This window comes from Colossoma macropomum, unplaced genomic scaffold (genome assembly GCF_904425465.1).
Source record: "Colossoma macropomum unplaced genomic scaffold, Colossoma_macropomum, whole genome shotgun sequence".
NCBI classification, from domain to species: domain Eukaryota; kingdom Metazoa; phylum Chordata; class Actinopteri; order Characiformes; family Serrasalmidae; genus Colossoma; species Colossoma macropomum.
The window spans coordinates 2,372,773-2,389,426 of NW_023494793.1; the positions used below are offsets into that span (position 1 = coordinate 2,372,773).

At 37.0% G+C, this 16,654-nt stretch overlaps 1 protein-coding gene across 1 annotated transcript in view; it reads left to right on the plus strand.

The window, feature by feature from the left end:
* Positions 1-16,654, plus strand: part of dok2 (docking protein 2) — a 31,860-nt gene that overhangs the window by 6,050 nt on the left and 9,156 nt on the right. The window contains exon 4 of the mRNA XM_036578200.1: positions 6,376-6,478. Within this exon, the coding sequence (XP_036434093.1) occupies positions 6,376-6,478 (103 nt within the window). The remainder of the gene's footprint in view (positions 1-6,375; positions 6,479-16,654) is intronic.

Genomic DNA, 16,654 nt, shown 5'->3' on the forward strand with positions numbered 1-16,654 from the left:
TCAGTACTGCAAACGTGAGACGCTCATTTTAAACGCAGTAAGATCTATAAACTGCATCATTTCACTGTGGTAGAATGACCAGCTTGCTTGCTTTTTGTTCCACAGTGGAACAGAGTGGAGACTTTTATGCTCAGTTGTGTCCCTAATAGGTCATTGCGTTACCATAACTGCAAACTTCCTTCACCTGAAAAATGTGACATTTATTTCCACATGAACAAAAAAGTTCCATCAGCGCTATTATTACCAAGCGTAAGCAAACAAAAAGTCAAAATGGCAAAAAAGTGTTGATGCATATATTTTACTAATGTGCACATTACTTTTTTTTTTCAGTGTGGCTCATTCCACCACATGAAAGATGCCATGTTATTGTGACCAATCAACCTTTTCTTCCCATTACTCACCAAACCTATTCATGTGGAAATGCTGCACACATTTAAGTCAGTTAAAATACTTAAATTCTAATATCAGTTATTCTAAGAACCACTGATTAACCTGCACCTGAGAAGCCTCTGTGACTTAGTAATTCCACCGATTTTTCAAAATGTCTGAATAATGCAGTGTGTGAGATGTAAACAGAGTGATTCAGAGTGGTTTGGTGTGAAATGGTTCAGATGTCTTTACAGTGGTGGTGATAGGAACCAGGGGTCGCCATGACTACAACACAAATATAGACATTTTATTTACTATCCAGAACCACCAGTGAACCTACACGAGTCTTCTGAGTTTATATGGAATGTTGATGATGGAAAATAGTGGAAAATCTGAAATAATAGGTTTTCTTTGGGGACTATTTTGCCTCACAGCACCCTGCATGTATCCCTCCAATATAAATGTATATAAAAAAATACATTTTAGTCCAAAATCTTATCATAACACTATCGTAAAATAACGATATTCATAACCATTTCATGTAGTAACTTTCTGTGAGGGAGCTTTTAGAGGGGGACGTCTGGTTCCTATCACCACCACTGTGAACAATTCTGACTCTGTAAGTTTCTCTAGAACAGAGCGTTTCACACCAAACCACTCTGAATGACTCTGTTTACATCTTAACCACTTAATTATACAGAAATTTTGAAGAATTGGTGGAACTGAGATGCGTAATTTGAATCCAGTATGTGTAGTAATATTTAGCTGGGATTAGTTCTACATGAGGAGGTGCAGCAATGTAATTGGTTCCACGGTGTATAAGCCTATCTGAATAGTAAAATCTGTAATACAACAGAAGAAATAACTTTATGTGTGAACTCACAATATTATGTTGAAGCTAAGGGCACACTGTAAACGCTAAAGGCAGCGAGGTGGTTGTGCAAATTAATGAAATTAGGTTAAAATGAATTGTTAGGATGTTAGTGTTGATTTGTTGTTTTTTCTTGTGTAGTGCTAAAGTAAACACCCAGGGTCTGACCTATTGGTTCAGGTTATTCATGGAAATTCTTGGGAAATTACACAAATGTTTTATCCCAACCACATTGTATTACACAATCTCCTCTGTGGTGCCTTAGTACACATCAGAAATAGATGTGCCTGCCTCGCTCAGTGTGATCAGCAGCAGAGGGTCTTCTACAGTCATATGCAAAGGTTTGAACCTTGAATTGAATGAAGTTAACATATCTTTTACAGAGAGCATAAATATGGCATTTTTCTGCACATTTTAGTTTATTTACTAAGACTTTGGAAACAAAGTGAAAATATATAAATTAGAAACTAATCATACAATACAAAATGTGCCATAACTTTTGCACAGACAGAAGTTAAGGTTTTATTTTTCCTCAAGATGTTCAATTTAGTAAATAAACAGTAATTGTATATTTTACAATGTGCAGAAGTATGTTGACTGTAGAAAATGTGTTCACTTATTTTCACTTCAAAATCAACAACAACATGGAATCTGGTCAGAACTTTGCCCAAACTTTGGCATATGATGGTAGGAAATGATTTCTAGAAACTACAAAATAAAAGCTCAGTTTTATTTAAGAGTCATAGTGCTTATTATATTGAAACTATGTAAGTATTGTAGAAATACTCTTATTTGGAGCAAAAGGGTTACAAAAGACCCAACAGAAAATGATCCAATCAGGATTGTTCTCTCACAGTTGAGCTGCTCTCCCATTGGTTAGGACTTCAGGAGCTGGACTGAAGGCCTTACACATTAGATTTACTACCAACATTATTAGGAAGTGTCAGAGAAATCAATTGATCACGTTCTAATATAAAATAAAACCGGTTCTGAGAGGTGTTCGGGAAGTTCTAGATATGTCACTGACTGTGAATACGAGCCTTAGTCGATGCAGGTTTCAGTTAGTTATGGAACTAACTGAATGGAATGGAAAACAGAGGCGGAAACTCTATGCAGGACTCTTTACGGAAAGACTCACTGCAAAACTGATACAAGCTCAGATTTATGTTAAAATCTGTTACAAGCTTCAGATAAAGCATATGGAACGTCTTATACAAGCTTCAAATGTCCATGCTCAAGATAGAACGTCCACAATCTGTTCTCGTGACCCACTTGTAGCTTTGTGCTTATATATTATTAGAATTTAAGGCCAGAACTGAAGGCCTTACCTCTGATAGTCACGGTTCGACACTGATGATTAGTGAACAGAGGCTTCAAGCATGTGCTATGCACACATTTTAGGCCTTTCAGAGGCCAAGAGCAAAACAGGAAGTCCAGAACATTTGCATATCACAAGTTCTAAAGAAGAGCAGTTTGGGTTGTTTTTAGGCTGTATTTGTACAGGAGGACAGTCTACATCCATCAACCTGTATAGATAACAAGTAATCATAGCTAACCAACATACTTTCTGAGAGAGGTGGCTTCAAACCTGCGTCTAGAAACACCCTGTAATGCACATTTTTGTGTTTTTGCTGCTCTAATGCATCCAATTGGTTAAATTTCCTAAGACTCCTTGGTCTATAAGCAGTGGGGCATCTAGAAGATTTTGCCAGCAGTTGCAAAGCAGCGACAGGGATGCATTGAGATTAACCCTAGACTGGGCAGGTTATTTCCAAGTATGTCTACTGTAATAAGGGAGAAGAAGACTATAATAAATGTTGGACCAAAACAATTTTTAGGCTAGCCAAAATCTATGAACTGGATTGCAATTTGCAATTCAACTCGAGTCATTAATTGACTGCACAGATTTTTTCAAAATCGAGACTGCATATAAGTTTTTCTAATCATGCATTTAGATGAATTTAGCAGCTATTACTATTCATTTTATTCTTTTGTTTGAATAGCTTATATGTGTGTTTGTCACTTAACTACTTCTGATATATATATGATTCAATCCAGTAAATATCAACTGCTCACATAAAATATGAAATAAGCCTTTACATTGAAACAGATACTGTTTCTATCCAAGCTCATGTTCCTCCAATGGCAGCTCTGTTGCAGCTCTTGCCCATTTAAAGAGTTTCTTCATTGTCTTATTTTAGGGGCTAAGGAATTGGGGTGGCAAGTGGGCTAGCTGCTGCCACCCCTTGCCACCCCGTAGATCCACCTCTGCCTATATGACTTGAAATGTTCTTTTTGATTTGCTTGTTTCTCACTTGTAGCTCATTGAAACAAGTAGAAAAATTGTGTGGAAAATTTCGATACCATATTTGTGTTTATAAGTAGAGGGGGAGATTTTTTCCATTAAGATTTTGTCTAAATCTTGTTTGTATATGAAGTACTAGTCAAGGACGGCAGCAAAACCACATTTGTAAAATGGTAAAATACATAGCATGTGAATGGCCAGTCTTTATAAACGAGTAGTAAACCTTACTGGTCACTGTGGAAAGCAAGGAAGCACAAACATGGCTAGTTAATCTAGAAGGTGTGGACTCTTGAGGTAAATGTTTTACTTTTTATTGTTTTCCTGTTCTTTAACTCTGCAGGCTCTTATCATGTTGTTCTAAGTAAACTGTCCCAACATTCTTGCAAATTATTTGAATATGCTAAAAATATATTGCATTTCTTTCACTGAAAAACAGCACTTTTACTTGAGTTCAGGTTTCAGTACTCTTTCCACAACTGCCACGACAGTTTAGGTGGCATGTTCTCATGCCACTCTGTGCAAAAGTGGAGTATATTGGAAAAAATGATACATATTTTGTATGTATTGACAATATATATGCAGTATATTCAATTGCACTTGGAACAATGCAGATTAATCTGTAACCAAACAGGTTAATCTGTTACCCTCAATGTACCGCTATGAACTGACAAGAGCAGAATCTACAAAAGCGGCAGCAGAGGACTGTAGACTGTATGTGGGGGATGGGTGTGAAATGGGAAGCAACACTTCCTCAATCAATAATAGAGTTAAACTGTGAAAATCACACAGACCATGCCGGGTTTAAACCGACGCTGTCATGAACAGATTAGGCACTTAAAAAAGTCTGAATCGTGTAAACGAGCCTTTCGTGTCTAAATTAGTGAATATAAGCAAAACACTTGCATCTAAATAAGTGGCTCTCAATGAAATTACACCACAGTGTGAGATTAGACATGTTCCTATATTTATATATCTTCATAGGTATGGTTTGGTTAATAATGCTCTGGCAAACAATAAAGGAAAGTGATATTATTCAAGAAAATGACATCATGCTAATTTGTGGCAACCAGCTTCTATTCTTTTTTAGCAATATGAGCATGTTCAGCTGAGCAATTTAATAGCCCTATCAAAAGAATGAACATGTTATTCGTGATAAATTGCATTATTTTGTGTAGTTGATCATGAATAATTGTTCAAATTTGACTCTGAAGAAATATGTTCCATTTAAAAAGCAGTAAGTTTTATTATAGCTATATGAGTGGACAAAATAAGGTTCATCAGAAGGTATTATTTTCAATAATTCAGTAACGTTACTTTCACTGTGTGAATGCAGAACCTGGATGTGAAAATCATGTAATTTCCATTGAATTACAATTTTCAGTTTAACTTCAAGTGATAGCAATGATGGCTGCAGTATATGTCATACATCCAGTCAATGAGTGTATATATCATATATATCATATATACAGTCAGTGAGTGTATACATCATATATATAATATATACAGTCAATGTGAGTGTGTATATATATATATATATATATATATATATATATATATATATATATATTTAAAGTCAGTGGATTCTCTCGTGTGTTCTTGTTACAGTGGAGGTTTTCGACGGGACCTGGAGCTCCACCTAGCTGCTGCTTTTGTTAGTTAGCTGCTGGTTGATTTATCCGTTGTCTCGTGTGATCATTTCTCCAGCGTAGTCTGCTGAATGTGCTGTAGGTTTCTTTTTAAAAGCCATTTTAAAGCCATAATTGAATGCAAGCGCTGCAATCATGGATTCTATATGAGCAGCAAACAGCGCTGGGCCTCAGCCTGCGTTACTATCAATGGATCAACGGATTCGTTTTCATTCAATTTACTGACAGCTCTACTATTTACTTAAGTAGAATAAGTGCATTTCCTTGAAATTCAGTTCTAGGCAAGGATAAATAAAATGCTACAAATTGTTTAGACTTCATCTCACAGTGCTGTTAAAGACCAGACGTTTAGGTCTTAGATGGTGCTTTTAGCAATAGTGACGTAGATTTGTTTTCAGTTGGTTTCATGGCCTTTACTCAAAGGGCATCGGCCTTTACTTCTCTAATGTATCTTCCCCACGGGTCCTATAAGAAACTACTTCACATGGAGCAGATAAATGGTTCTTCCTGATTTCTTTCCTATCTGAAGACGCAATGAACAAACACAATTATTGTGAATGTGCATAAATGTGCTAAATGCTGCACAGTGGCACTCATTTCCTGTGATTTGGATTGTGTAACATTAAAATATCCTAACAATACCCCTTAACTGTGGTAAATGATAACACTTTTATTGTCCCTGGCCATTTGAGGGGTTAAGTGTGAGGTACAAACTGTAAAATAATAGGTAATCATTTTGTAACATAAAGGTGTGTACCATTAACTTAATAACACAAAGTTTCCAGCAGCTTTTAGGTATTAACTGGGTAAGCAAGTGATAGAAACTCCCAAACACTGTGTAATAATATAGATGAAATGATAGTAAGTAACCAGTTACACTAAAGTTACACTGAAATGCCTAGGTTCTAGATATTAACTTATATCAAGCTGTTTTGAAATACATTTGTATGTATTCTGATATGATTTGTGTTTTCAATACTACTTTCTATGTTTCTGACCTTATTATTATTTACATGTTCATTTTCAATTTTCAATCATATTACTATATGAAATCATATGAAGTTTTTCATATGATTTCATGGTTTATTTAGAGTTATTGCACAGTGTCTTTGGGTTCCCCTGAAAGATGTATAATTTCTGATATTATTATTATAATCTCATTATTGTTTTCATGTCTCCTGCAGATGAAATGGGTTGAAAGAGGCACAACACGGAAGGGCAGCTTTCAAACAGAATCTGACGATGTTTCAATGGCGGATAACTCGCTGTACTCCGGCAGAGAGCCTGGTAAGAATAAATTCACAGCATGGGCTGACAGAAGGAATTCACTGCAGTCAGGTCAACTTAAAATTTTAAGGCAACCAGCTGCAAAGCTTTTGGTGGTAGGAGCTTCTTGGACTTCTAATCATGGAGGGTTGTGGCATCACAGGGGTTCAACTGCATGAACTCCTGAATTATTGCACAGTTTGACAGTTTCACCACTTCAGAGCCTCGAAAGAGCGTGCAGAAAGAATGAGCTCATTGCATTACCATCACGTTAAACTCGAATAGTAATGCATAATTCATAGTAGATACTAAGTCATTCCTAGGGAAAAGTTAATAATTCATAGAAGAAACTGAACAATTCATAGTAGATACTGAAATATTCCTAGTGGACATTTAATAATTCATGATAGACAAAGCATAATTCATAGTAGATACTGAATAATTCATAGTAGATACTGAATAATTCATAGTAGATACTGAATAATTCATGACAGACTGCATAATTCATAGTAGATACTGAATAATTCATAGTAGATATTGAAGAATTCATAGTGAATATTGAACAATTCATTATCAATACTGAATATTTCATAATAGATACTGAATAATTCACAGAAGATGCTTAAAAGTAAAGGAAAAAAATATAGGTCTGCAGTCTAAAGCGTTACAATTGCCATTAATAATACTTTGCTAATATATATTTATATCCATAGTCTTATGCAAAAGTTAAAATACCCATGAAAATAACTGAAACTTGAATATGTAATTTTTCTGCAATTTTTCTATTTATATGCTGAGTTAAACATATTAGACAAATGTAAAAAATATAAAATGTGCCATATCTTTGTGCACATGCTACATTTTATGTTTCATTTCCCCCCCAATATGCTAAATTCAGCAAATAAACAATAATCATGTATTACGATGTGCAGAAGTGTGTCTCTGTAGAGGATGCAGTAACTTATTTACCCTCAGAAAATCAATAACAACATGGAATTTGACCCAAATGTCTGTACAAATGCCGTTTTCAGCACAGAGGCTCTTCTCACGCTGAAGCTGAAGGCACACTTCTACATTCCTCTGCTGCGTAGTGGAAAGTTGTGGCGTTTTTTTCCTGTGTTGTGGTGGAAGAAAAGATCACACCCGTGTCCTTTTCTGCAGACTGGTCTCTTATCAGTCACAGTGTGACACATCCTGCTGTCAGCGGCTCAGAAGCTGCTGTCAGCCTTCTCGATGCTCTTCTGTGCCCTCTGACACCATTAATGCTACACATTAACGTTAAAGATTTCGATGTGCAACGAAGGAACCTTTAAGAACCCTTATTTACTGTGGGAGCACTTTATTTCTTCCAGTTCGGCATGCAAATTTAATCATTCTTAATGTTTGCCATGTCTTCTGTTGCACCTATTGGATCAACAGTTTTCCAGCCATAATGAAGTTATGACTATTATCCAGTCTGAGTTCTTTTAGAGCAGCAGCGTATGTGCTGGTGCCTGCAGTGTTTTGCAGAGGCACCATTAAAAACTGGTCTGCGTTCTGAGAAATGGGGAAATGCACTGCGAGCTTTTGTAGAAACAGCGAAGAACTTGTTAAGAGTTGTGTTTTTCCTTCGTTTGACGAGTCTGCAGTTTCTGTTGCAGCATTTATAAACACTTCAAACACATTCACAAATGAATTCCTACTGTTTTATGACAGTTTGTGTCATTTAAGCCAGACTAAATGTCAAAGGCCTTGAGTCAAACGTCTGATTTTTTCCAGACATGACCTGGTCACGCTAAAGGGCAGCTCTAAGCAGGGTGTGGGTGGAGATTCATCTTCCATGTCATGATTTGTTTTGCTTTTATAAGATTTGTAACAGTTTTAGTCCCATTTTATAGGCAGAAAGCAACATAAACACTGGAAGCATTCATTATTTTCCTATTGCTGTTGAGTACAGACTTGAACCTGTTGATACAGAATCTAAATCAGCCATAAATGTTACTGATTATGTAGCTGCTGTGTATTTTGTTATGCAATTGTGTATATTAACGTATGGCAAAATGACCAGATTGGCGTGGGTAGAGTTTTATATCACATCCTCTGCAGGGAACAAACTTAAATGTCATTTTTTGCAAAATTGTACTTCACCCTTTCTAATAAAATGTCCACAAACCACATTTTTGTTGGTTTATTTTCTTCAATATTTTAAATTCAGTAAATAAACAGTAACTGCATATTAAAATATGCAGAAATGTGGTCTCTGTAGAGGATGTGTTCACTTATTTACACTTCAAATCAACATTTTACCAAGAGTGTCTAAATTTTTGCACTATATAAAATCATTTTAGGTCTTTTTATATATGCATTTAAATTTCACAGCAAACAGAGAAAAGCAATCTAAACACTGGAAACATGCAAATATAGATACCGAATCATTCATAGTGAAAAGTTAATAATTCATAGAAGAAACTGAACAATGCATTGTAGATACTGAAATATCCACAGTGGACATGAATAATTCATAACAGATACTGAATAATTCCTGATAGACACTGCGTAATTCATAGTAGTTACTGAATAATTCATAATAGATACTGAATAATTCATAGTAGTTACTGAATAATTCATAATAGTGTCCAAATTTTATCACTTTATAAAATCATTTTACAAATAGACCTAAAAATATATCACTCTGATCAAAATTTATCACTATAACCATCACTATCTTTCATTTTTCTGTAAACTATCACTATTGACACTGTCAATAACTCATGATTGGCCGTCTAAAGCTCAGAGAAAAGCAATGCAGAGAGTTTTTGTGGAAACATGGACATTTCCTCTTTGAAGATAAGAGCTGCTTTCTAGTCAAACTTAAAAACTTACTCATTCAGCTTTTTAAACCAGTTGAAATTAACCACATGAAAGAAATCACTGATACTCGGAAAACTTTGATGGAAAACATCAGAATGTGAGCTGTCGCAGGGCGATGCGTCACGCTGAACAGACTTAGACAGCTGACGGCTGCAGATAGATTAGGGTTGGTCAGAGTTTGGTTAGAGGTTGGTTTGGGTTTGGAAAGAACAGATCTTTTTATGATAACGGGCACTAAATACGCATCTTGCTCTTGCACAGCACCAGATAAAACAGATGTGATATTTAACCAGAGAAATGAAGTGAAATACTACAATTATGTTCTAGTGTCACTGACTGAAACGTGTCGAAACTCTTTCAAAGAGATGATAAAGGAGGATAACAGAGACACAGATGAGCTTGATTTCATAAACCCAGTACCAAGTTTAATGTGCACAGTGTGAAATGACTCAGACTGTAAACCTTTACGCTTTAATGCTGGGAAGTCTAGAGTTATTATTATCATTCTCTGTACATTTGACTTACATTATGTTATAATATCTATGTAATTACACAGTTACACACCCTTTTCTTTGAGTGCTCATGGTTCTATATAGAACCATTTCCTTTGCTAAAAAGCCTTTGAAGAATCATTGTTTTTAAGAGTGTACATTTATTTATAAATAATGGTCGTATATGGTTCTATTTAGCACCATAAAGGGTTCTTCTATTCCATGCACTCTTAAAAGAGCCTGTGCATGATTAAAGCGTTCTTTGCATTGTGAAAGGTTCTTCAGATTGATGGAGAACGAGTTGTATATGGTTCTATATAAAACCTTTTTGAAAAGGGTTTTCTATAGCACCAAATTGTTGCTATCGTTTATAGTTACAAGCTGGACATCATAAAAATAGCAGAACCCTTTTTGGTGTTATATAGAACCATTTTCAAAATGGTTCTATATAGAATCATCTACAGCACAGTCTCCGTCAATCCAAAGAACCATTTCATAATGTTTCTGAAACCATTTAAGCATACAGAACCATTCTCTTTGCTAAAGAACCTTTGAAGAAACATCTTTTTAATAGTGTATGATGTCAAGGTTGTAACAATAGGAGAACCCTTTTTGGTGCTATATACACCCATTTTCAAAAAATTCTATATAGAACTATACACAACACAGTCTCCATCAGTCTGAAGAACCATTTCACCATGCAGAGAACCATTTAAGCATAGAATGGTTCTATATAGAAGTCATGGTTCTGTATAGAACCATTTTCTTTACTAAAGGACACTTAAAGAACCTCCTTTTTAAGAGTGTATGATGCCAAGCTTGTAACAATAGGAGAACCTTTTTTGGTGCTATCTAGAACCATTTGAAAAATCTATACAGAATCACATATGACACATTCCCTAATAATCTGAAGAACAATTACACCATACAAAGAACCGTTTAAGCATAGAATGGTTTCATAGAACTCATGGTTCTAAATAGAAACATTGCCTTTACTAAAGAACTCTCTTATTTAAGAGTGTAGGTTTCAGTGAACAGTCATACTGAGCTTATGTAGGTGTCATGTAGCCTTATGAACCCTAAAGTCTAAAATTTTCAGACGTTGTGCAACACTTGGTCCAACACCTGTGGCACACTGACTACTTCATGTGTCCTATTGTGTATAAAATCATTCCCAAGATGACCGAGCACCACAATCATGATCAATACAGCTCCTTAACACCAGCCTAGACCTCAGCCATCTCAAAAACAAAAGAGAACCCAGAAGAACAGAGTAAACGTGTGTCGACAGTGTGGGGAAAGCCTGGCGACAGAACGGAAGAGAGGCACGTTCTTCAAAACAGTCACTTTCAAAGCTGCATCACAGGTTCTGAGTGCCCTGGATTTGCATGCACTCGGTGGCTTTAAGCTGAAAATGTTACAGCAGCTGGAGCAACTGCAGCCGGAGGATCCTCCACAGCTTCCTGAAGACTGCGATCACCTGGCAGAGAGAACAGAAAGAAAGACAAGAAGAGAGGAGAAAAACAAAGAGAGACAGAAAGGCGGTGTATTACTTCAAATTCTTATCTTTATTATTTTATTTTCTAAATACATGCTTTAAACTTACATCCATTAATTTATGACGTGTAGCTCGTTTAAGCAGGTGGAGAAATTGTGTGGAAAGTGCAGATTGTAAACCTTCAATCCAGACCACATTAGTATTAGCAAGTAGAGGAGGAGATATTTTATTTGAAATTTGATGAAAGGACTCCAACCTGTCCATACAGGTCAACATAGCTTATTATGTAACTAACTAATTCTGTAAGAATGTAAGTACATTCAAAGCTGCACTACGTAAGATTTTTTTTATGCTAAAATTGAAAGAAGTAACATTGCTGAGTCAGGTGGAAGCGAAAGCATAATAATCATAATAAAAACATAAAAATAACAACATTAAAAGTCAGAGTTGTCAGGTTTGGACGTTTTTCACACCACGTTGCACATCTTTACCCATTAACGTCACACGCACAGGCTCAAAAAAGGAGGTCTGTCTCGATGTTCAGGTCTCAAATGATCTCGAAATCAACATCACACTGTTGAAGATGTGATGACAACAGTAGATAATTCATTCACATCCTCAAACGACGCTCCTTCACCAAGTTTAGACTGAGTTCTCTTCTAGTTCTCTTTCAATCATCAGATTCATCCGCTCAGGAAAGGCGGGGGCGAAGCACAACCCACGCTACAAAAAATAGCACCACTTCAAAATAAGACTATCCTTATAAAGTGTTCATGAATGGTTTAAAATAGTTTATTAATGCTTATAATTAGGCCTTTAAGACCTGAAAATCATTACTAAGCATTCACAACAAATAAACAAAAAGGGTGACATTGAGCTGCAATTTGTAAACAGTGAACTCATATTCAGTTATACAGTTAAACCTCAGATTTTCATGTTTACTGATCTTACTTGTTCTTCATCAGTCAGCATTAAAGCTGTCAGCTTCACCACATATTCATATTCATCAGCCACAAGAGCTCACTTTTACCCTTTTTATGAATATTATTTATAATAGTACTACTACTACTACTACTACCACTACTACTACTACCACTACTACTAATAATAATAATGATAATTTTTATTTATATTGCACTTTTAATGCCAGTGGCAGCATAAAGTGCTTTACAGACAGGTGATAAAGCTTAACAGTAATAGAAGAAATTATGAGTGTTAATTCAAAATCAAAGAAAATACACCAAGTGTTAGTGTGTTATAACTCCTTATTAATGATTAATGAAGTGTTTATGTTTACTAACAACCAATAACAAACTAATTTTTAAACCATTTATGAATGTTTTATAATGATGGCCTTATTTTAAAGTGGTACCCTGCGTGCAGTTACACATTTCCACCTAATCCCCAAACCTTACACAGTGTAGCTTTAAATTCAATTTTAATAATGCTTAATAACATCTATCGTATTTTAAACAGGCTCAAGCAGCTTTATTAAGCTGACAAATGTAAACATGACTAAGCAGAGCTAAAACTGCTGAATTCTGAATTCTGAATTCTACCTTTTTTAACCCCTTCCCCAGTTCCGCCCCCACCCACAGTTTCAGAACAGCTTCTCTAGACTTCTAAAGGTTAATGTCTCAAGATTATTGTGGGGAAAATAGGGAAAAAGTCAACGTAAGGTCAGTGTATGTTAATATAACAGGACATACAGCTGTTTAGGGAACTGAGAGTTTAGAGCTTTGATGGGAAAGAAGAGCAACAGAACAAACACAGGCAGAGAGAGAGAGAGAGAGAGAAAGAGAAAGAGAAAGAGAAAGAGAGAGAGAGAGAGAAAGTGTAATGTAAAGCATGCATAGAGATGGACAGAGTAGGCCCTATTCAAATAAAAGTATTTGTACTTGGGTAAGATTGTAACTGAAGTAAAATCAACTGTTTCCCCCAAATAACTCAAAGTATAGTTCAAGTATAAAATACCGGGTTGAAAGACGACTTAAGCACTGTGTAACTTATAGAACTGCAGCAGAACTGAGATGGTTTTGGTCTAAAACACAATGCTAAAGCTTTTAAGTGAGAGATGTGACTGACCTTACAGCAGTACAGATGTTGTCATCAACTGAATGACATTAAACACAGAAAAAGGAATCAGTAACTAAACATGAACAGTGAGTGAGTAAAACTGCACTCTCAGAAATAAAGGTACTAAACTGTCACTGGGGCATTTCCCCGCTTGTCACTGGGGGGGAACCCTCAAGAGTTCATCTCAGTCCCTTTAGTCAGGGAACATAACTGAACCATAATCCACTGAAATGATATGTTCTAAGCTGTACTGACTCCACACACCCCGTCTCGTCTCCAGGACTTTATTTTACTGTTCTGTTTTAAAACATTCGGTTATGCAAAGGTACAAATACGAACTTTTCACCTGGAAAAACTTACTTAAGGTTCACAACTGGACCTTAAAACCACTGTTGTACATTTGAGGGAACAATTACATAGTTTGTACCTTGATGGACGAGAAACGTACCTGAACAGAACCTTTATTTCTAACAGGGCAGATTCCTTTACTCACTACTGTACTTGAGTGGAAGTGAAAATATTATGATTTGAAAAGTACAAATCCATTAATATTTTAATTGTCAGGCATTTTCATACCTGAAATGCATTTGATCAGGTAAGTTTTGGCTTCACCTGCAGTTTAGCGAGTGCACTTAAGAACTCTGCAGATCATCACCTACGTGGACTGCATCTCATTCTACTCAACACTGATTGGTTTGTGGAGGAACGTCTGATGTCGGTCATTTTTTTCAGTGGCAGCCTTTTCAGTTTGAATGGAGAAAACTGAACATTCTCTCTTGCTAATCTGCTCAGAAAACAAGGGATGAGTTTCAAAATTTTCATGCATTTTTTTAAGATTTTTGACTTTTTCGTTGGACCAAATTGCAGTTAGTAGTTTTAGGTGCTACCACAGCTCTTTTCACTTTCTCTCCCGGTTCTATTTCTACTGTTTAATGGCTGATGATCGCCTACCTCAACTCATGAACTGAACTTGCAACCGTTGACCAAGTGTGTTTTGCACACTTTTACCCATCCGTGTAGTGAAACACCCACATACATGCACCGTAGTGAACACATACACACTAGGGGGCAGTGAGCACACTTGCCCAGAGCGGTGGGCAGCCCTATCCATGGCACCTGGGGAGCAGTTGGGGGTTAGGTGTCTTGCTCAAGGGCACTTCAGTCACGTACTGTTGGCTTAGGGAATCAAACCCGGCGACCTTCCAGTCACAAGGCTGGTTCCCTAACCTCCAGCCTATGACTGCCCCCAATATAAATGCAGAGAATGGGAGTCTTGTATGAAACCACTACACCACCGTCACAAGGACTCAAAACTGAAAGTCCAAACCATCAAAAACGTGTTTTCACACTGCAGACAGACCAAATCATGATTCAGTTTGATCCAGACTGAGACCACCTCTTTTTGTTGGACCAATTTTGGTCTTTTGGTCTGGACCAGTCATGTCAAACTGGGGACCTTCCAGGCTGTGAAGATCAGCGTTTACCCTCATCTAACTCTGAATTCAGTTCATAAAGGTCTTAATAAGGCTGATGAGCTGAATTAGGTGTGTTTAATGAGGCAGTGAGCTGACGTCTGCAGTGTTTTGGCCTGCAAGGACTGGAGCCTGACACATGTGGTCCAAAACCCGAAAAGCCAGAAGGTCCAGACCAAACAGGGTAGCTGTGAAAGCACCCAGAATGTTCTTGAGGTAATGTAACTGGTTACTGCCCACCCGCAAGCGTAATAAATACCCAGACGGAAAAAAAAAACTGAACTTTCCTCTTGTTTTTAAAAAATAACAGAGTTTGATCTGGAATGTAAACACTGCTGAACTTTCAGGGCGTGCCGTTCACCTCAATCTGCACAGTACATGTACGGAAACTCAGCTGTGAAAGCTGTTTGTCGGTGTTTTGTGACAAAAATCAACCCATTTACAGACACAGTCTCTGCTAACAGCAATTCAGCTCCACCCATACGCGGTGCAGGACAGCTAGTAAGAAAAGAGGTCATTTACATATCTTAGACTTGAAGGCACAGCAATAAACACAGCCTGTTTAATTGTAAGGGATAAAGAAAGGTTGGAAAATGGAGATGCAGAAATGATCCATGGTGCATAAAAGCAGACGAGTGGAGAAAAAATGAACAAACAGGAAAACTGGAGGAAATCAGAGCTTTAAGGAAACAAGGCTCTCTCTCTCTCTCTCTCTCTCTCTCTCTCTCTCTCTCTCTCTCTCTCTCTGTATACCTGCATCTCTCTCAGTATCTCTCTCTGTATCTCTCTCTGTATCTCTCTCTTTCTTTCTCTCTTTCTCTCTCTGTATACCTGTGTCTCTCTCTGTATCTCTCTCTGTATCTCTCTCTTTCTTTCTCTCTCTGTATACCTGTATCTCTCTCTGTATCTCTCTCTGTATTTCTCTCTCTCTCTCTGTATCTCACTCTGTATCTCTCTCTCGCTCTCTTTCTCTTTGTATACCTGTATCTCTCTCTGTATCTCTCTTTCTCTCTCTGTCTCTCTCTCTTTTTAAATCTTTCTCCCCTCTCTGATTTCGTCTTGCTTTCTTTCTTTCTTTTTCTTTCTTTCGGTCTCTCTCTTTGTATATCTTTCTCTCTTTCTCATTCTGTCCCTTTTTTCCTTTTCTTTCTTTCCCTGTCTTTTTCTTTCTTTCTTTCTTTCTTTCTTTCTTTCTTTCTTTCTTTCTTTCTTTTTCTTTCTTTCTTGCTCCCTGTTTTTAAAAGTTTCTCTCTCTCTCTCTCTCTCTCTCTCTCTCTCTCTCTCTCTCTCTCTCTCTCTCGTTAGCTCTGTTCTATTTCTGTAGTGTTGGTGTGCTTTTGCCGGAAGGAACTGTGTCATCCTCAGCTCTGTGGAGTGAAGGAGCAGTTCAGTTGTGGTGAAGCTGCAAACAGAAGCTTGAATTTCATTTCTGTAACAGCCAACTTCCTCTCCATGAAGCTGTTATGGTGCGGCTCCTGGAGCCACACGCTGCAAATAAAACAAGTAGCTCCAAACCACATCCCTCTCTCTCTCTCTCTCTCTCTCTCTCTCTCTCTTTCTCTCTCTCTGTCTCTCTGTGGGCATGGGAGGAGGATATGGTCGTCACATCATAACTTATTTAACAGCAGCATGTGCTATATCAAAGCGACGGTATGCAGATGTTTGGGTCTCTGAAGTTTTGCTTCTTTGGTTTTGCGCTGGAGCTACGAGGCTAATGTAGCTAGTAAATAATGGAAGCTTCTAGCCCACCAATTAGCATGGCGCTAACTACATACTTATGTCATTGTCCTTTCCTCAAATCACATCACAT